We start from the raw sequence: 22,761 nt of genomic DNA on the forward strand, positions 1-22,761 counted from the left end.
CACTCCAAGACCAAACAATATTGTTTAAAAAAATGTTTATTGGCTTTTAAAACCACTTAAAAAATCTCACCTGTGAGTACTTTCCATTGGAAAAACAAAAGGGGGGAAAAAAACCATTGTTGAAATGCTTTTGCAATATTAACAGGCTACTGTCCACATCCAGCAGATAATAATACCAGCGCTCAAATCTACAGTTCCAAACGGACAGAAATAATGAACACGGTTTTCTACGGGACCGTCCTGACAAACAACATCAGACCTACTGTGGAATCAATCCCTGCGTATCAAAAAAAGGATTGTAAATTTACTTCTGAACTAAAAATATTTAAAAAATGGTAATCAGTGCATTATTAAATGCCGAAACAAAAACATATTTACAGCTTTCTTCACATAGGCATTTTTTTATACAAAAAGAAGAAAATTGAAGATATATGTAAAAATAAAAACAATTAAAACAAGAGAAACAACATTCATAAACAAACATAAAAGACTCATTTTAACTTGGTAAACATCATAAAATGCTTTTGAAGAACTACTTTTTCGTCCCCTCTCGCTCTGGTCAACGCCACCAGTGCTCTGATTGGCTAAGGGAGTGGTCACAACGAATATTACCATAGTTAGTTTAACATACATGTGCACATACAGTCATTTTATAACATGGTGATGCATGTTGGCTTAACTCAATTTTTTAATTTCATATTTTATTCTCAGCTATGAGAACTTGTACAACGCTGATCTCATTGAGATAAGGACTCATTGCTAAGGCAATTATTCATTGTCGTTTTCTAGCACGAGTTATTCCCCTTTTGATATTTATTGTCTTTTAAGAAAAAACAATGTGGGCACCAATTATTTAATTTGTCCTTAAAGGAATAGTTCACCCCAAAATGAAAACTATTTACCTGCATTGTTTCAAACCTGTATGACTCTCTTTTTCACGTGGAACACAAATTCGAATTTCCATTTGGGGTGGACCGTTTCTTTTGAACATCTAAGACGAGTTTTCACAAATATGTAAGAACAAAAGGAAAAATATAAAAATGTAAAAGCTTTTAGTGCAATAAGATGAATGTCTGTACGTTTTCTGAATTCCAAACCCTTCTCCAGTGTCTGATCTTTAGATTCGTCTCTGCACACAAAAATTAAGCTGTCACAATACAATTAACACCTTTATATTTAAGTCTTACCTAATTTCTTTTTTTCTCGATAAGTCCATGCTATAATATCCTCTCTTGATTTACACATCACATATTCCTATGCAGGAACCAATAAACTCTTAGGAAAAAATGGTACATCAGCGAGCTACAGAGCAACAGACAGCAAGACTACATCACAGAAGCTAGAAACGTAACAAAGCGGAATAATCGTGCTGCTTTGCACTCGTTATGATCGTCATTTTCTGTTTTCGTAAGGGCACTCTCATCTACCTACAAATCATCACCAATATACAGCCTTGATAAAATGCAAATATCATGATGAACACTATGTCCTTTGTACAAATGTGGCTCTACCTTGACGTCTAGAACTGCCAAATTCAGACTTCTTGAACTTCTATAACATGCTCACCGATCCATAGTTATCTGTACATCCGACATGTCCATATACATAATTTACACACATATGAATTCATCCAGGAATTATTCTTTACCGCAATCCGCTAAAACAAGAAAAACGTCCTACAAGATCCCTTTTAGATGACGGGCAATTAAAGATGAAAACAACAGATCACAATCTCTACTTGTTCTTCGACAGCTTCTCTTTGGTATGGAGTTAAGGCCGAAAAATGACACCGGTTTGCTCTCAAGTTAGTCAAATCCTTGTAAAGAATATCAAGCCATCACCATACCATAGTCATAGAAACTACCAATCTGGAATAATGCACTAAATAAAGGTGAAAGAACCTACAAATGGCTAGCTAGTTTGATAAGATGTTCTGGAAACTTCACTTAATTCACAACAAAAGGCATGCTTTTTTTTAAGTGCACCTTGATCGTTCTTTTAAGAAATTCTTAAAATCAGAACACTGATGTCAGAACAACACAACAAAGCCTTTTATGAGATGGAATAAGGCCTTGAGACTCTATAAATAAGGCAAAAGAGTCTTCTCTTCCCATATTTCTTTGTTTAAACATGTAAAACAAATTTTTTTTTTAATTTAACAGTACAAGTATTATGGCCATAAATACCTTTTCGCCCAAAATGTGAATGAATTTCGACAAATCAAACGGCTGATGAATGGTTCAGTTATCACGATTCTTGAAGTGAGCACCAAGTAGCACCTAAAATATTTGCAGTTCAATGAACTGATGATTTACGATATGTAAATGTGATATTTTACCTCCGCTGTACTTGCGATATTTGGGTATACTCCTTTGCAATCTGACATCCTGCCATATTCCCAAAGCCACAATAAAAGATACTCGGACGACTGTCTAGAAAGGGAGTTTCCGCAAAGTCAATGATTTGTCACTTGAATATTGCATTTTGTTGAAATACAAAAGCAAATTATGCATGCAGGTTCTCAATATCCACTATATTGTAGTGGACACAAATATAAAAGAGAGTGAATTAATCAAAGTTATGCTTGCGAGAAGACTGTGCACCAGGCGATGTCTAATTGTATTGAACATTCATTACTACCAGTTGGAACCAGAGGAAATACTTCTGAACGGAGAGAAATGACTGGAATGATTGGTGAAATCATACAACAGAAATACAATCAAAACTATTTTATAAAATTCAGATTAAAGCACATGCCTGTAAGAGACTTACTTCAGGCTGGCACTTTACAATGGACAGTCCAAAGCGTCCAGATTTTTGCTGCACAAACACGTCATTTGACAATTCTTGTACATAAAGGATACACAAAACGACACGATACAAAAACAAAACGCTCAACAGAACCCATAAATATAAACAACGACGACGACAACATCAACAGGAACAGCAAATAATAATATTATCCCAACATTTCCACCGTTGGCTGGTCTTTGTTCTCCAGCCAATCAAAACCAGCTGAGTTCACAGTATCACTGCAAATCTGCTGAAACAGAGGGTCGTTCTTCAGTTCTTCCAGTGTGGCATCTTCATATTGGTCCTGCTGTTGACTGGGGTCAAACAGCAAGTTGGGGTCCAAAGTGTTCAGATCGTTAATGCTACTCGAGAGATCCGAGGTCAACCGGATATCGTTGGAGAAGTCTGACGCAACCGCACTGAGCTCTGACGCCACTTGTCCAACGAGTTGTGAACTGGGGTTGAGTCCGTCCTCCCCCAAGAGATCCTTGACGGTGGTGTTAAAGTCCAGCTGCTCTTGCTGCTCCTGGTCAACATCAACCTGCTGTGAGGTTTGGGGTAACAAGTGCTGTTTGGTGAGTTTGGGATCTTCTTGTAACTCTGGTTGCTCCGGCAACTGCAACTGTTGGTCCTGGAGTTGCAACTGTTGGTCCTGGAGTTGCAGCTGTTGATTCTGGAGCAGTAGCTGTTGATCTTGCAGCTCCAACTGTGGTTCTTCAAGCTGAAGCTGCACTTCTTGTTGCTGCAGCCGGGAGTCTGATTGTGCTTGGCTGTCACCACAGGAGAAGGTGACCTGTTCCTCTCCCGTTCTTATGAGGTAACCAGTCTTCTGGAAGTCAAAAGGTGAAGGGCTCGAGTCCAGAGGCAGTTGCTGGTTCTGATGATTGGGGCCTCCAGGGAAGCCCTGTGTGGTCTCTAATATTTGGGTCAAGTTCATCCGTGCGGTGTAATTTGCGGGAAGGTTATTGACGCCCAGTCCTCGCACTGCATCGTCTCCATCCGTTTCCATCTTACTGAGGAGCACAGTGGTGATCTTGGCGCTATTGCTTTGCTGCACCTGGTGACTGATGGGCAATAGCTCAGACTGCATCATGATATTTAGTGGCACGGATTGGCTCCTCTGGGCCAAGCTACTGGCACTGGCCACTATTTGATTGTTGGAGAGAATGCTTAGGACCTCAGATGTCAGGGGACAATTAAAGGGAGACACAATAGATCTCGGGGTTGGGACTGTTTGTGCAGTGGTGCCACTAAGGTTACGCTGACGAACCGCTGGGCTGACGCTACGACAACGGAAAGTTCCACCACCTGACGTAGATGTGCTTCCTGTCCCTTTGTTGTCCAATGGAGCTGGGACAGCAAAACTTTCTTGCTTGCCATTAAGGGTCATTTGTGGTCCTTGCTGCACTGGAGAAACAGTTGTCAACCTTCCCAAATTTCCATCCTGATGCCTTGACTGAGACTGGAGAGATTGACCTGGGATGGCAAAGGCGTGTGGTTTGCAGAAGTGATCCTCAACCAGATCCTGGTAACTCGGCAGGATACTAATGGTATTGTTGTTCGAGATAACAGGTGAGCCCGCGGTGCTGTTATACCGGTTGTTGATCCACTCTAGTTTAGCTTTATCCGGATGGGTTGCCATTGGCCTTTGCATGGGTTTCACTGGACTGCTCGACACAATGCTAGCATCATGATAACCTGTTATGCTCGAGTTAATAGGGGTAAACGCAAATGGGTTCCGGCATTCAACAGGGCTTGGAGGGACACTGCTGCTGCAGTTTGAGAGAGGAGTGCTGATGGGTGTGTGGCGTCCACCCAAGATGTTATCCACAGGGGTCACAGGTGCCATTCTGGAACAAGGACTCTCTCTGGTCAAGCTATGCCCCCCTGGTAGCATCTCGGAGGTAGGAGTTGGAGTCGGCGTTGGTGTCGGGGTGGGCGTCGGTGTTGGCGTGTGGATCGGTGTGGCGCTACTATGGGAGGAGTGATAGAACTGTGTACTGGTCTGATGAGGCGACATGATGTTTCCTTGGCCAACTGTGGCTTGACCTTGTAGGGATATGTCTACACAACTTAGGTAGGATTGCAAACTGCTATTCAGTTTCATTTGTTCCTCCATCTGTACAAGTTCTTCTACAATACTATCCTGGGTCATATCATCATCGTTGAAGGGGAAATAGTCAATGCTAGCTTGAGCTCCTGCAAAATCAACAATGTCCTGTTGAAGAGAAAGCTGATTTGAGGCCCCTTGTGCTTGGGCCATCAACGGTAAGGGATTAGCTGCAATCTGCTTGTGTTCGGCTTGTATCTGTTGGGAGTAGTCTTGTAACGAGCTCTTAAGTTCACTTACAGCAGATGCCTCCTGAGAAACTGCACTGGTGACTTGTTGGTGACTAGTGATTTGCTGCAGTAAGGAGTGATCTGGAACTGTGCTATTACCGGAAGCTGTTTCACTAGCGCTAATGTCAGCATCCTCACTGTCCATTTGTGAAGAGCTCTGAGGATTAACAGTCTGAGAGGTGGCCAGGGTACCAATGGGAGTATCGGAAAGAGCCAGGATATGAGACGGAAGAGAGCTACTCTGTTTCAGTGTCACTTTGCATGGAGCACTCTCTGGTCTCGCTGGGGTTCCAGGTCTCTGGATCTTCTTAGCTGCTATGACTAGACCAGGTTGCTGTGAAATGAATACTCTTTTAACTGGGATTGTATGTGTTTCCAGTACAGACGCAGAACGTTTTCGAGGGCTTTTTGGACTGAGACCAACATCTTTGGGAGAAGTGTTTGTAGTTGTCACCATACTAATGGATGTCAATTCAGCATCTGCATTCTGGCTTGTAACGGTTAAATACAAAGTACTTTCTGGCTGATCATTGGTTTTGTTATTGCTGCACGGGGCAACTGCCCCCATGATTGTACTTGATGGTGCTGCCGGGTCACTTTTGGCCCTTGATACTCTCTCAGGCACAGGTGATGCCTTAACAAGAAGAGATGGTTCACTGGAAGCCCTGAATTTAGTGGCTCTTTCATTCTTTTGTCCTGTATTTGCCCCTGATATGGTGCTTTGTTTGTCAACAGCAGTAGAGGAGTCATTCACAGCTTCAAATGTCATTTTGACCTCACTGGTTGAGGTGGACACTGATGGGGTTGGGGTCATGAAAGTTCGCCCAGTTTTCCCGACCCCAGGTGACTGAAATGCTGTGGTGGGTCCACCATTCTGAGTTTGCTGGTTTTGGTTTGACTCTTCCTGGGAAATTGTGCTACTGATGCCCGCTGAAGCAGGTCGCAATGGGGTCGGAGTACTACTACTACTGCTACTACTGTTAGGTGCTAGCGATATTGCAGTCATCTTGACCACATTTACTGAACTAACATGAGGCGTGGGCATCACCGTCTTGATGGGGCTGTTGGTGATGAGGAGTGCTGAGGGCGAGTGAAGTGCAATTGCGCTTGTGGCTGAGGGTTTAGGTAAAATCTGGGCATAACGGTGCCTGGCCAACCTGTCACCGACTGGGCTGGCAGGGATATTCTGGGGTGTTTTTGGAGACTGCTTAACAGGTTGTGTCACAACCTGGAAGTTAACAGGTACAACTTTTCCCTCTGCCGTCCCAACGGGACTTGGAGAGGTCATTAGTTGTCTGTTTCTCTGAACCTGCAAGTAAAAAAAATGAAACATTTAGGTTTGAAAATGGACATTCTACAATATGAATCCTTATACCCTTCGAGAGTCACTTTCCAGCACAGTTTAGTTCCAACACACCAGGCTGTAATTTTCAAGGAAACCCAAAGACCTCAGTTAGTTGGTTTAGGTGCATTAAATTAGAATTGGAACGAACATGTAAAGGGATGTGGCTCTCCAAAAGCAGAAACATGTAACCCTGATCTAAATTATTCATCCAACTATACAACTTCTGAATATCTCAAAATTTCCTTACTGTGATAGGACTTGGAACTGCAGCTACCACAATGCCTATGGTTGGTTGAGGGGACAATAACGCAGAACTTCCAGAGGTGAGGCTGGATCCAGGGCCTGGTGTGCCCGCCTCTGCCCTCCTGACCAGGGCTTCAGTTGGTAAAGGAGAGGTGAGCTTCTGTTCTTGCTGCTTCTTCTGGATCTTACGCTGCAGTTGCTGTTTGGCATCTACAGAGGGTGAAGGGAGAGTCTTCACTTGTGGCTGGAAAGCATTGGCTTCGCCTGTTGGCACAAACGCAGATGCTGGCGTAGGGGTTTTCATTCCTGCAATTTTAATCAAAACGGATTTAAAATACTGAGTTAGGTTGGGCAATACTCTTTCATACAATAGAAAAGATAAAGTTAAAATGTGTGTCTTGCCTGTTGGTGTTCCAGTCATAACAGTCAGTGCTGCCATGGACTTAGTGCCGATATAGTGACTGTTGAGCAGAAAGCGGGCGAGCTCCTCCACACTGTCAAACTGGCGACTCAGAACTTTTTGGGCCCATTCGCACACAAGACCACATGCTGCAGAGCGCATCTCATCCTCAGCACTGGGAGACTGACCCGTCGACTCCAACAACTCACACTACAAGAGGCAAACTAACTGCATTAACTACATTCTTCATCAGTTTTGCTTGTGGTCAAAGAAGTCATAGCATATACAGGTATATGTAGCGATAACTGAAATTACATTGTTTTTGTAATTAGGGTAATTAGAAACAGGATTCGTACAGATGCTTCAAAGTTAAATTCAAGGACTTTTCAAGCACATTTTTATTTGTTTTCAAGGACTATGCTCGAGATGTCATTAAAATTAAATAAAAAAATATTTTATTCATGCACCACTTATTACAAGTACAACATATCTCAATGAGCATCTTTAGCTACACATTCTCAGTAACAATTCTTGGTTCATTCATGACAAAATTGATGTGTTATTGTAGTGTGCTCCCTTAAAACGCACTTCGCTTTCCAACAAAAGTGAATAACTAGGTCCGTAAACTGAAGTCCAGATGACTCGTGTGCTGTGTTTCATGTTTTCTAAAGTCACACAACAGATTTATGTGAGGAACTGACCCAAATTGCATAAGGGTCATTCTCAAAAAATGTTGACAAAATATTGAAATTTTCCGTTCAGTTCAGTTTTTGAAATTCTGGGAAAAAATCACTATAAGCATATTTAAGCAGCCTCTGAACTCTGACATTAAAAATTATTTTCCACAACTTTTTGTATTTAAAAATTTTTAATGTGTGTGTATATACACTATATTGCCAAAAGTATTCGCTCACCCATCCAAATAATTGAATTCAGGTGTTCCAATCACTTCCATGGCCACAGGTGTATAAAATGAAGCACCTAGGCACGCAGACTGCTTCTACAAACATTTGTGAAAGAATTGGCCGCTCTCAGGAGCTCAGTGAATTCCAGTGTGGTACTGTGATAGGATGCCACCTGTGCAACAAGTCCAGTCGTGAAATTTCCTCGCTACTAAATATTCCACAGTCAACTGTCAGTGGTATTATAACAAAGTGGAAGCGATTGGGAATGACAGCAACTCAGCCACGAAGTGGTAGGCCACGTAAAATGACAGAGCGGGGTCAGCGGATGCTGAGGCGCATAGTGCGCAGAGGTCGCCAACTTTCTGCAGAGTCAATCGCTACAGACCTCCAAAGTTCATGTGGCCTTCAGATTAGCTCAAGAACAGTGCATAGAGAGCTTCATGGAATGGGTTTCCATGGCCGAGCAGCTGCATCCAAGCCATACATCACCAAGTGCAATGCAAAGCGTCGGATGCAGTGGTGTAAAGCACGCCGCCACTGGACTCTAGAGCAGTGGAGACGCGTTCTCTGGAGTGACGAATCATGCTTCTCCATCTGGCAATCTGATGGACGAGTCTGGGTTTGGCGGTTGCCAGGAGAACGGTACTTGTCTGACTGCATTGTGCCAACTGTGAAGTTTGGTGGAGGGGGATTATGGTGTGGGGTTGTTTTTCAGGAGCTGGGCTTGGCCCCTTAGTTCCAGTGAAAGGAACACTGAATGCTTCAGTATACCAAGAGATTTTGGACAATTCCATGCTCCCAACTTTGTGGGAACAGTTTGGGGATGGCCCCTTCCTGTTCCAACATGACTGTGCACCAGTGCACAAAGCAAGGTCCATAAAGACATGGATGAGCGAGTTTGGTGTGGAAGAACTTGACTGGCCTGCACAGAGTCCTGACCTCAACCCGATAGAGCACCTTTGGGATGAATTAGAGCGAAGACTGCGAGCCAGGTCTTCTCGTCCAACATCAGTGTCTGACCTCACAAATGCGCTTCTGGAAGAATGGCCAAAAATTCCCATAAACACACTCCTAAACCTTGTGGAAAGCCTTCCCAGAAGAGTTGAAGCTGTTATAGCTGCAAAGGGTGGGCCGACGTCATATTAAACCCTATGGATTAAGAATGGGATGTCACTTAAGTTCATATGCGTCTAAAGGCAGATGAGCGAATACTTTTGGCAATATAGTGTGTGTGTATATATATATATATATATATATATATATATATAAAAGGTTTTTAACAATGATAACACCAATGCCATGAAATCAAGTGACAAACATTCTTTAATTATTTTAACTATTAATAATAATTTTGTTTTGCTTTTTTGTACACTTGTTCAGCATAATGCTGGCATTAAAAATAAGTACAAAATAAATACATAAATAACATGTCATAGAAGTGGTGTACCAGATGAAGGGGATTTTTTTCAAATATATTTTTAAAAAAATGTGCAAAACAGAGTCAAGCCATTTCATACCATTAAAGGTTAGGTTATAAAATTATACCTTTTAATTTTATTTTTTTCGCTATTTGAAAGCTTTTTCACGACTAAAAAAGTCAAGGGACATGTTTGTCAACATATTTTGATACTGACCCAAATGTTGTCAGAAATAAGGGGGCGCTAGACGGCTCACAAAACTGAATCCTACATTGATCTGTATTCAAATCTCAGAACGTTCTACATCTCATCTCATTTTTTCACTCGCGTGAGTAATTTGTAATTAAAACTGATAGTTGCAAGGATTCATACTTGTTAAATCTGCCACAGCAGTATCTATAAAATATATATATTTTAAATCCTCCAGTAACACTTGATTGTGATTGGCCCATTCTGAACAGCGCTGACAACAGTAACAGGTGCCACGTGACAGCGCCGTCTATGCAGTGATCTGTCGTCATGTTTTCCCGAAAATAAAAACGTTTCATTTATTAAATGATTTAAACAACGGATTTTACGGTTGTCTATAATTCAAGAACTTTTTAAGCACCTCTTGGTAAAAATGGCTATTTTCAAGGGTTTTCCAGGACTTCAATTTGAAAAAGCCAAATTCAAGCACTTCAAGCACCTTGTACGAACCCTGTAGAAAGTCTGATTTGATTCCCTTTTTTGTGGTTTGACAGGGACATGATACTGACCCCATCTCCTGATTTGTGTAAGTCCAGGTTCGGGAGCGACGGCATGTGAACAAACGCTTTCTTCCTCAATCCACTGTAGCAGTACGTGATAACTTGGTTATGGAAAAGGTTCAAAAGGCTAATATATAATCAGTGCAAACAGAAATTAACTTAATACCTTACAAGAATGCACATAAGTAGATGTTGTGCAGCGCAATGGACACAGAAAACCAAATATCACGCTTGTACCAACGGGTGGGTGATATAACGGTTAAAGCGATACCAATAGAAAGGTGTCAATGGTGAAAAATGGTGCAGAAGAGGAGAAATAAATGAAAAAGTATTTTTAACTATTAGTTCCTTATAAAGTTGTTTCAATGCAATGCACATGACCGCTCAAAAAATAAATAAATAAAATAACGTTTTTAAATTTGCGTAACTTGTTCTTCCGTTACTTTGGACATATTTTTTTAGTTACTGTTTTCAGATGTTTTTGAATCACTTTTCCCCAAAAATGTGTGTCGTAATATACTTACATTGTTACTGATAAAATATAAATCAAGAATATTGCAATACATATTTTTGCTTTTATAGCCAACTCCTTCATGCACCTGATGTATCTCAAATTTAAGGTGCACCTATTATGGTTTTTAAACGTGCCTAATTTTGTTTTAAAGGTCTCATACAATAGATTTACATGCATTCAAGGTCAAAAAACACTTTAATTTGCTCATAATTTAAATTGCAGCTTTACCTTTATTTCTCCAGTGTCAAAAACGACTCGTTCAATGATCCGTTCTAAAGGATTCATTCTAAACTCCTCCTTTCAGAGAGCATACTCTGCTCTGATTGGTCAGATGTCCCAGTCTGTTGTGATTGGTCTACCGCTTAGTGTAGTGTTTGAGGGCGGGTCAAAGCTGATCGCGAGCAGCCAATGAAGACCAGAGGTGGGTTTTTTGTTAGCAAATTACGTAGGTTAGTACAGGAAGTAAGTCTGGAATTACTAACGACTCGTTTCAGGTGTTCAGAATCGGTTCTTTCTTTTGGGAGACAATAACTCCATTTGTCGTGCACTTTGATTTCTGAAACTTTGCAGACTTTTTTACATTCACAAACAGCTATATAACACACTACATGAAAGGTCATATTTGAAAAACCATAACAGGTGCTCTTTAAAATATACAGTGTATGAGTTTTGCACACAAAAAGGATATTTTGATTTTCCCCTCATGCCCAAACGGCGTGCCTTCATGTTAGGAAAAACATTTTTCATGATCTTTCCAAAATCAGCTGCACTTAAAGGATGGTAGCCCAGATTGTCGCAATAACTCCTGCAACACAGAATGTGTCATCAGATAAACACGCAAGTAATGAGTAGCGCAAACACAACATCTGTCCTTTACTGGCGTCTTGAAGCACACTCACTTGTATTCGTCGTACACCTCTTGTTTTGGCAGTGAGGTTTCGGGGTGCTCTTCCAGGTGATTTCGGATCCAGTTGAACGCGTACATCTGTTGAGTCCGGCTTGACGACATGGAATTCTGGTCGCTAAAACAGTAAGGGAAAGGCTTAAAATATCGATGCGGTAGCTCCAGAAAACAGTGTGCACGCTTTCTTTGGTCCTGTACAATACGTCATATGAAACAAATGGCTTTAAAGCAATAGTTCACTCAAAAGTGAAATTAATTACTCACCCTCGTGTGGTTTTAAAGCCGCATGACATTATTTCTTCCATGGAAAAACTCCTTTTGTGTTCCATGGAAGAAAGTTAAACAGGTTTTGAAACCCATTAGGGTGAGCAAATGATGACAAAATGTTCACGTTTGGGTGAACTATTTCCCCTTTAATATATTTGTAAAGTTGTAGTACCATGTCGGAGGACTGGCAGACGCCCTCTGATTTTCAGTTCTATTGGACGTCATGTTGGATTGAGGGATGACATGATGGACACATAAGGGAAAACAAGGGATGAAACACAGGAAGGCTGGATATTGCAATGTTATAATTTAGAGCTGGGCGATATGACGAGGTAATCGGATATCGACGAAGTCTTACAAAGATTCCCGATGCCGAATGCAAACAGATGATGATCGACAATATCGGGAAAATGGCAAAACCATGGATCTGTGAAGTCGGCAAATATATTAAACAGTGGCCAGGGTGTGAAACTAGCACCCGCCACCCACCATCCGCCACCCGCCAAATGCGATGAGGTTGAATCCAGTTTGCAAACTCCTTGTCCAAATGTATTTCATGCGCGGGTCATTTTGCTCATCTACCCGTAACAGGCAGGCGATCTGTAAGACGTCTCGGAGTGACACATGGCAAGAAATACTGTTAGTCACAAAGACGCGCTTGAAGAAACACACTTTCAGAACAGACAAAAGAAAAGCCGTCAATGCTCGTATCTGATTCGCTGTTTGTTTAGAGTCGTGCAGCATGAGCCTGTCTCGTTGAACAAGCGCGTGTAAAGATGTTCAGATTCGTCTGAAAACTGTTTGCAAGAATGATGTCGTCTATGAGAATGCCGCAAATGATCTCCGATCATCTCGAGAGGAGCTTTGAGTTAAGTTCGCTTTATTTTCTCGCGGTTGGCATGCATTGTGGATTCCGTGATGCAAATGGGGCCGTTGGAGACGGTAAATGTTTGGATTTGGGGAGGTGGTTAAATACGATTTTTTGATCACTTTGTTATTTTATTGCTTATTTCGTTTAAAGTGCAATTTGAATTTAGAAATATCTTACATTTTTCAAGCAAAACAAAATAAATAAAAAAATGACGATGTAATCGGATATCACCATATTTTATGGCAATTATTGCAAAAATATGTTTTACATATCACCCAGCCCTATTATAATTTACACAGAAACGGTTTGAATTGCGAAATGACTAGTTCATATGACTCAGTACAGCATGTCAAATGAAAGTGAAAACATTGAAAACAAAATTTGGAAATGGTCCAAACTGATACGTCTTGATTATGCTTCATAGATGCATTTCACTAGATATCAATGTTGCAGTGAATATAAACGCTATGAGTCTATAAGTCTACAGGATATTGAAAAGCACTAAAAATCACAAATGGTTTGAGGTGTTAAAAAAAATAAAATAAGGGGGGGATATGGAGGATAATACAGATGTTTGAAAGAAGGACGCACCTTTTGTCATTGCCACTGCTGGGACCAGAAGGCAACTTGAGGTAGAGGTAGAGCTTTTCGATGTCTGTAAACTTCTCAACATCTTGCTGTATGAATGAACAACACAAGAAATTATTACATGAGCCACAGACGAGACATTTCAGACAAGTTTGGCATTATGTTTTCTCTATTCACAAGGGTACATAAATATCACAAGCCCTTTTGACAATTATTCATGTGCAGAATATGAATTGTAGATATCTGCAATTCAGTTTTCATTAATGCAAATGTCCATTCCTGATATCAGCAACTGAATTATAACTAGTGAAAATGCTCATTTTTAAAATCGGCATGTTAGATTCAGTATTTCAGATATCTGGAAATGGGTTATTAATAAACTGAATAGTCAATAAAGATATCTTGAAAGTTTTTCTTAACAGTTGCAATACAATTATAGATATCTGGGATCATTTTTACTAGTAAGAAGAACACAGCTGATATTTGGAATTTGAACTAGTAATAAATTAATTATAGATGCATGTAAATGCATTTTGAACAGGAAAAAAATGACAGATCATAGTGAAATTACCGCTTTTACTAGTTGTGTGTAGTAAAGCGTAGAGGTAGACCGATATATCGGCTTTTACCGATTAATCGGTGCCGATAGTTGCTTTTTGGAACTATCGTTATCAATTATTTCTGGTTATTTTGGGGATTGTATTTCTTTAGGACTCTTTGTCTGTGCCCATCACAGTAAGGAAAGAATAAGATTTTTTTTTTTGACATTCTATAAATCAATTTTAAAAACTATCGGCCGATTAATCGGTTATCGGCCTTTTCCACCTTAGTTATTTTCGACCTTAGTTATCGTATCGGCAAAATCCACTATCGGTTGACCTCTAGTGATGTGTATTACCATGAGAAAACGAAGCATTTTCAAAATATGATTATATCAAAAATGTGCATTTTAACTAGTGAAAACTTAATTAAATAAAAGTCAATTCGGCTTGCCATAACATAACAGTCCTTAACTTTTGATTGTGTCTTTTTAATTACTTTCTGCTATTTTATATCAGCGTTAATGTGTTAAATTTGACTGTATTTCAATAGTTTGGGCTAGTCTAATAATCAGCCTTTTTAAAGTGTCAAAATCATGGTGTTAAATTAAACTTTGCAAATTAAGAAATTCATATTGCCAATTCAGTTGGTTTTCATGCATACAGTTTACAAAAAATTAAAAATAAATAAAAAATGTATTACTGGTAGTATAATCACGCCAAGCATTTTTGGGAAAATAAATAAATAAATATTTATTTTGTTTATGTTTTTCCAAAAAAGGTTTAAATTTGTGAGATGTGACAGAGTGAAAGCGTGAAGATCAGAAATGTAATTAATTTTAATATTTTTACATTATGATCTGAACGTAGCTTTATTTAATGTCATTGCCAAACCACTCCGTAAATAAGAACTTTAAATCTAACAACTGATTTATTTTTATTTTTATAAATTTTTAATTAATTGACTGCTAGCTTGTTTAACTTTAAAGGAACTGTGAGTCCATTTGCATAAAACAGTAAAATGCATAAATGAAACGAAATTTGCATTGAAATGAAAAAAATGTCCCTGAGTTTAAATTCGGGCCCTGCACATATCCGCGGGCTATGACATCACTGATTTCTCCTGCATTCTTTTCCGCGAGGTTGGCGGACTCTGAAGGGAGAAACAGACCCCCTTGAGTCTGCCAGGCGCACAATACAGTCCTGTGTCTGCGCATATGACCAAGCCTGCAATCCACAGCCAGTTGCCATGTAAACCCTGACAGTAAACATGCATGTCAACGCTGACACACGTCTTTTCAGCACGGGCTCCGCCCAACTCGCTTTCGATGAATTCTTCTCACCTCTTCCTATTCTATTTGCCTCTTTGTTGCTAGGGGTAACCGGCGCTCATGAATGGGGTGAGGCATCACAGCAAATGAGCATTAAATGAACAAATAAAAGATAAAAATCACTGTAGTTTCCTAAACGTACAGTGTGATGTATCAAGTAGAGGCTATATATCTTTGAGGTAGTAAAACTAGCCTTATTCTTTGTCGTCATGGGAGATGTTTGATTCTTTACAGGTTTGTATGTCGATTCTGGGTATTGAACACTTCTAAACCCTGGGATTATAAATACGCATCACTGTAACACAATATGAATTCTGTATGGACGAGCTCTTAGTAAAACATGCTATAATCATCCAACGTCTTGCCTCTGATTGGCCGTTCAGCAGCAACAGGTGTCACTGGCCAATCACAAAGTGACAGGCAACTACACACATTTGTTGGGTCTTGTTGTGTGTCATAAAAGACACAATCTGTCTGTATTAGGGATGGGTGATATAGATAAACAATTATATTATTATTGTTATCTTATATGCATTTAAAATTCTTTAACTATTGAAAACTATTAAATATTATTCAGGGTATACAATTATAAATATAAAAATATACAATTATTTTACATTATATTTTGCATTAAATATAAAAATATGCTTCTGACGATATTAGGCACATTTCCTGATATTTAAATATTTGCTTAAATATCTGATTTGCTAATATCTTAAACTGCTGAAATGGAAAAAACATAATTTCAATCAAACATCCATTGTTGCTTTTTACATTCAAAATGTTTAAATGTAAAAAAATAAAAAATAAAACATCAGTTAAAGAAACAAATAATCAAGGTATATTTTTCACAAAATAAAAATCTGTTAAATAAATATGTTTATAATAAGGTATGTTTCCTGGAACGCAAGGTAAAATCAGTCATTTAATAATTTTTAATAATTCTACAATTGCATGATTATAACAAAAATCATAATTGTCAATATTTTCCCTTGAAATTGTAATTGTGTTTAATTTTAATTAGTAGAATTTACTTTAAAGTACTTTTTCTTTATGTCTACTACACATGCAAAACATCAGTAAAAGTGACGAAACGGTGAACGTCAAATTGGCCCTCTAAACGGCATAAAAACCAAAACTGTTTTCAATTTTTAATCGAAACTTTTTAACGAATTATACACAGAAAGCGAGCAACAGACATGTCCGTGATTGGCTATCACGCTCAACCGCTGCAAAAAAAAAATGAAAACGTGTAAACGGACCAAACTGGAATGCTGTAATTGACACTCACGATTTGTTAATTGTGTTAATTGTAATTGACGTAATTTAAATCTCAATTAATTGCGTAACACTACAATATTAGTAAAAAACAGCAACATTTACCTACATTTACTGTATATTTATCCGAACATTTTAACATTTAAAAATATCGCATGGAGGCTTCAATGAACATTTCTGAGTGATGGCGCAACGGACAGTTTGAACTGATCAATGGAAATAAATCATCGCTGTCTTAATGCTTATACTCACGAGTCGCAAGACAAGGAAGAATAATTAAACTAGTCTAAAAACACGCTCTTTAGGAAACGTAATTGCCAAATAACAAGTGCACAATCAAAATAATCGCAATGTTGCATAGTTTTAAATTATCTGAAAAATTATCGTGAATATTCGATGTATTGTATCATAGTTTGAGTACTGTATTGTTTATACAGCACATTGTATTGTATATTGTACATTGTGGTATTATATCGTACCATACGTTGTACTGAATTTATTATGCATATTATAAAATGGACAATTTTGACTTAAATTTTGATTGGATGAGCCGCGTTCGAGCCGTTGTAAAATGCAGCGCATTCTAAATTAATGTATCAAGTTTCTAGGGGGCCTGGGTAGCTCAGTGGTAAAAGACGCTCACTATCACCCCTGGAGTCGCTAGATCGAATCCCAGGGTGTGCGGAGGGAATCCAGTCATGTCTCCTAAGCAACCAAATTGGCCCGGTTGCTAGGGAGGGTAGAGTCACATGGGGTAACCTCCTCGTGGTCACTATAATGTGGTTGGTTCTCAGTGGGGCACGTGGTGAGTTGTGCGTGGATGCCGCGGTGGATGGCGTGAAGCCTCCACTATGTCTCCGTGGCAACGCGCTCAACAAGCCACGTGATAAGATGCGCGGATTGACGGTCTCAGACCCGGAGGCAACTGAGATTCGTCCTCCGCCACCCGGATTGAGGCGAGTCACTACACCACCACGAGGACTTAGAGCGCATTGGGAATTGGGCATTCCAAATTGTGAAATGGTGAAAAAAAAAAAAAAAAAAAAAAAAAAATTATATATATATATATATATATATATATATATATATATATATATATATATAAAACAAATTACAAAAATTATCCATGGCAATAAAGTTTCTATTGGGATTTTTCTGTTTTTATTTTCAGCACCATGACTTATTCAACATTTCAGATAATTTACAATCTGACATCAAGCAACTACAAAGATTTTTCCCTACAGAAACGACTTAAAATAATCTCACTGTTCAATTCGATCAAATATTTCTAAATCATTTGTATCAAATATCCACCACAATGAATTTCAAGCATATTTGTTTTATTTTCGCCTTTTGTCACAAACTAAATACCATTGTGGGGTCAGAAGTGATTCGACATGCTTAAAATCTAGTATGACATGAACCTCAAAACTGTTCTTTTACGAAGGCAAATGATTTCCGCCTCAAAAGACCTTGTTCTGATTTCCTGGAATCAGCCTCTATAGCTCCATATACTGTATATCCACATTATGACATACAGACTATCACTAAAGCAATAATTAACTTAAAGGAATGTTCCGGGTTCAATACAAGTTAAGCTCAGTCGACAGCGTTTTGACTACCACAAAAATTACTTTCGACTCGACTTCCTGTGTTACAGTGAGACACTTACAATGAGAGTCAATTATGCCACAAATGCTGTCGACAGAGCTTAGCTTGTATTGAACCCGGAACATTCCTTTAACATAAAAAGCCTTGTTTTGCTCAGGAATTGTTTTAAAAATGTATAAAGAGGTACTGTTCTAACAACAAATAATTTTTCATTGGACACAGATTGGATCTGTTGAACACACGACAGGCCAAAATGTTAAAAAGAGCCACAATGAAAGATAAGTAGGCATCACATTTTACATGTATGTACTGTATATCATAAGACATTACAAATTCATATTATACACATGTTGCACAATTCTACGGAAATGTCAACCGCATAATGAACAAAATAGAAAGTTTTAACCAAAGGAACAATATGCCCTTTCTATCGTGGTGTACAATGGATAATACTGTCCAAACCGCTAGAGGGCGCCGCTTGCTCACACAGCACTGACTGAAGCACTGAAATGTGTACTATATACTAACGCGGCCTTTTAAGGTTTAGTAATTGTGCAAGACCATATTGCGATGTTAATCTTTTTTTTTTTTTACCCAATTTGGAATGCCCAATTCCCAATCCGCTTTTTAAGTTCTCGCGGTCGCGTAGTGATTCGCCTCAATCCGGGTGGCAGAGGATGAATCCCAGTTGCCTCCGTGTCTGAGACCATCAACCCGTGTATCTTATCATGTGGCTTGTTGAGCGTGTTGCCACGGAGACATAGCGCGTGTGGAGATTTCACACCATCCACCACGGCATCCGCGCTCAACTCACCACGCGCCCCACCGAGAACGAACCACATTATAGTGACCACGAGGAGGTTACCCCATGTGACTCTACCCTCCCTAGCAACCGGGCCAATTTGGTTGCTTAGGAGACCTGGCTGGAGTCACTCAGCACGCCCTGGGATTCGAACTAGCGACTCCAGGGGTGATAGCCAGCGTCTATTACCACTGAGCTACCCAGGCCGCCCAGCGATGTTAATCTTAATTCAATCAATCATGCAGCCTTAAAGAATAAAATACCGATATCTCAGAAGTCAAATTGAGTCAAAGCATTTCGGATGGTTTCCCTCATCATGTATAGGTAAGTGCCGCTTTCACAACTGTCATGTCTGTAACGGCGGTTTATCCTCATTAATGTGAGAATGACAAAGAATAAACATTTAATATTTTTTACAAAGTGTTACTAATTAATTATAAATAAACCATCGGTTTTTCATATTGCCATTTGCATGCTTATAACCAATATGCCGATGTTTTTAATTTGGTCAATAATTGGCCGATACACATCAGCTGGCCGATACATCAGTGCATCCCTACACTTAAGGAGAAAGTTGTGCTGCTACGATAAACATTCCAGTTGTTGCACGTGTTTATTTGCTTATTAAAGACCATTTGTCCCACGGCCTCTCATGGCTTTTTGCTTTTATAAAATGTCGGCAACAGCAATATGATAAATATACACTAATATTCTATAAGTAGTTATTACATTAAATATTTATATTAATCTGAATGAACAATTAATTTGGCAATTAATATAGTTTATATGCCTAATTATATGCCGGAATAACTGCAAATGGTCTACAGTTTCTAACACAACTACATGTTTATTATTTAATTCATGAGAGACTTACCAATATACTCTCAACTTTTGATTGTACAGATTTGCTGTAAGAGTAGACAAACAAAGATTATTAAAGCATTTGGGTGTAAAGCAGGAACACAGGGTGAAAAAACACAAGACATGCTTATAATTGGTGGAGTTCCTGATAACAGGCAGTCTGCTCTTAGAAGTGGTTACACTTGTTTTTTGTAAAGGAATATTCCAGGTTCAATACAAGTTAAGCTGAATCGACAGCATTTGTGGCATAATATTGATTACCACAAAACATTTATTTCGACTCGCCCCTCCTTTTCTTTATAAAAAAAAAAAAAAAAAAAAAAAAAGTCTGTTACAGTGAGGATGGAAGTGAATGGGATTTTTGTTGAAATCAACATTATGCCACAAATGCTGTCAACTAAACTTAACTTGTATTGAACCTGGAATATTCCTTAAAGATAAAATAATTTGTAGAAACAACGCTAGGCCTTTAATAAGTGATTAACAATGACAGTGCCAAAGCTCAAGTCAGGACAAGTGTGTTTATAGTTCACCTGGCTTATACTGTTTGCCAAGTTTGTATGGACATTGCATGTAAAATGTATGAACAACAATTTGAATATGACTGCCATCTATTTTAAAAGGATTTGTGTAGATTATTTAATTTTATTCACACAGTACTAGGTGTCTATGTCCGTATCAACATAAGAAATATGGGGGAAGTGTTTTGATAAAGTGACTGCACTGTATAAAAATCTTTTCATCTTAAATTATCTTCATGTCTGATATTTGTCAGCAATTCCTACACTCCAATCAGATTGGGCCTTTAGCATGCAGTGACTCCACTAGACCAATTTATGCTTATTGTATCCAGGGAATAAGGTGGGTGTTATTTGAAAATGAATAAGACATCCCCATGCAATTAATTCAGAAATGCCATGCAAACCGACAAAACACATGCCTTGCGACTGAAATCATGCAATGAAATCAGGCAACCCTATAACTGAAATCACAAATATCCCATTATTTTAAATCAGACATCCAATGCAATTGAAATTAGACAATTAATGCAATTGAAATGAGACATCCCATGCAACGATATCCGACATCACAATGCTACGAATTCTGACATCCCCAAGGAATGAAAAGCTGACATCCCCATGCAACGAATTCCAACATACAATATGACATTCCCATGTAATTAAATCCGTCATCCCCATATAACGAAATCTGACATCCCCATATAACAAAATCCAACATCCCCATACGACAAAATCCGACATCCCCATATAACAAAATCCGACATCCCCATACAACGAAATCTGACATCCCCATATAACGAAATCTGACATCCCCATATAACAAAATCTGACATCCCCATATAACGAAATCTGACATCCCCATATAACGAAATCTGACATCCCCATATGACAAAATCCAACATCCCCATACGACAAAATCCGACATCCCCATATAACAAAATCCGACATCCCCATGCGACGAAATCCGACATCCCCATGCGACGAAATCCGACATCCCCATGCGACGAAATCCGACATCCCCATCCCCATGTGACGAAATCCGACATCCCCATGTGACGAAATACGACACCCCCTTGTGACGAAATCCGACATCCCCATGCGACGAAATCTGACATCCTCATATAACAAAATCCGACATCCCCAATGCGACAAAATCTGACATCCCCATATAACAAAATCCGACATCCCCATGTGACAAAATCCAACATCCCATGCGACAAAATCCGACATCCCCATGCGACAAAATCCGACATCCCCATATAACAAAATCCGACATTCCCATGCGACGAAATCCGACGTCCCCATATAACAAAATCCGACATCCCCATACGACGAAATCTGACATCCCCATACGACGAAATCCGACATCCCCATGCGACAAAATCCGACATCCCCATATAACAAAATCCGACATCCCCATGCGACGAAATCCGACATCCCCATGCGACGAAATCCGACATCCCCATGCGACGAAATCCGACATTGCCATGCACCGAAATCGATATTCTGTGTAATTAAAATTAGATATCTAAGGCAATTAAATCAGAGAGTCAGCAATTTTAATGTTTAATTAAATGCTGGTGTGTTTACTATGATTTCTTCTATTTTAAAAAAAAAAAGTGTACCCACCACTAAGAACGGCCTTGCCTTTAATCAGGAACATGGCCTATAAGCGTGTCTTGTTTTTTAAATCAGACATCCCATGCAATAGACATCAGGCATGTCATGCAATGAAATCGGACGTTCTGTGCAACTGAAATCAGTTATGCCATTCAATTGACAACAAACATTACATTCAACTAAAATCACACATGCCATCGGACCTCACATGCCATAAATTCAGAGATCCCGTTGCAAGTGCAAAACATCAGATGCAAGGTGTGCTCTCGGGGCAGTGGTGTGTTGTTGTGATCGGACAGTGATCGGATCTCTTACCAAATGGAATTCTTGATCTTGTTATACTGCAGCGCCGTCGCATCGGGGGTCTGTAGCGCGGATCCGGGACCACCGGGCTGTTGTTGTTGTTGTTGTTCATCAGCCATCACGGTGAGATTCATGCACGGAAGGAGGAGGATGAGGAGGAGGAAGAGGAGGAGGACAGCTTCAGCGTGTAGGCCTCGTTTGAGCGCATAACGCCCGCAGCGGAGATCAAACCAGCCGTCAGCGGCCGTGTGGACCGAGCAGCGGGCGGATTCGGGCGCATCAACAGCGGCGGGAGGGAACGGGAGCGAGAAAAAACACAGCGTAGGTTTTTTTTTTTTTTTGGTGCGGCGGACACAAACAGCCGCCACAGACCGAGCTGCTGCGGGCAGGCGGGGACTGCGCATGCGTATAGACGTGTGTGTGTGTGAGTGCGTGTGTTAACCTACCTAGTACTTTTGGGGACAAAATTATTGAAACGTTTCCCCACAATTGACCTATATGCATTTTTATTTTTATTTAAAAAATTCACACACACACACACACACACACACACACACA

At 39.6% G+C, this 22,761-nt stretch overlaps 1 protein-coding gene across 4 annotated transcripts; it reads right to left on the minus strand.

Moving 5' to 3' along the window:
- Positions 1 to 20: 20 nt before the first annotated feature.
- LOC127437099 (DNA-binding protein RFX7-like) lies at positions 21 to 22,594 on the minus strand. Of its 4 annotated transcripts, none has more exons than XM_051691764.1 (10): positions 22,216 to 22,594; positions 19,773 to 19,806; positions 13,341 to 13,426; positions 12,051 to 12,089; positions 11,607 to 11,729; positions 11,396 to 11,512; positions 10,203 to 10,287; positions 7,124 to 7,331; positions 6,726 to 7,027; positions 21 to 6,442 (listed from the first exon to the last, which is right to left on the minus strand). In XM_051691764.1, exons 1-10 carry the CDS (start codon positions 22,335 to 22,337, stop codon positions 2,960 to 2,962), a joined length of 4,599 nt encoding a protein of 1,532 aa, XP_051547724.1. In that variant the 5' UTR covers positions 22,338 to 22,594; the 3' UTR covers positions 21 to 2,959. The 4 variants fall into 4 exon arrangements, with proteins under 4 accessions (XP_051547724.1, XP_051547727.1, XP_051547726.1 ...); XM_051691767.1 differs by lacking the exon at positions 22,216 to 22,594 and adding an exon at positions 22,109 to 22,194; XM_051691766.1 differs by lacking the exon at positions 19,773 to 19,806.
- Positions 22,595 to 22,761: the final 167 nt, after the last annotated feature.

This window comes from Myxocyprinus asiaticus, chromosome 48 (assembly GCF_019703515.2).
Source record: "Myxocyprinus asiaticus isolate MX2 ecotype Aquarium Trade chromosome 48, UBuf_Myxa_2, whole genome shotgun sequence".
NCBI lineage: Eukaryota > Metazoa > Chordata > Actinopteri > Cypriniformes > Catostomidae > Myxocyprinus > Myxocyprinus asiaticus.

Bases quoted from the DNA above. Each gene is read 5' to 3' on its own strand.
- LOC127437099 (XM_051691764.1), bottom strand. From the start codon at position 22,337: ATGAATCTCACCGTGATGGCTGATGAACAACAACAACAACAACAGCCC. The intron at 19,807-22,215 runs GTAAGAGATCCG...CTACTCTTACAG, and splicing joins AAGATCAAGAATTCCATTTG to CAAATCTGTACAATCAAAAG. The intron at 7,332-10,202 runs GTCAGTATCATG...TGCCTCTTGTAG, and splicing joins TACACAAATCAGGAGATGGG to TGTGAGTTGTTGGAGTCGAC.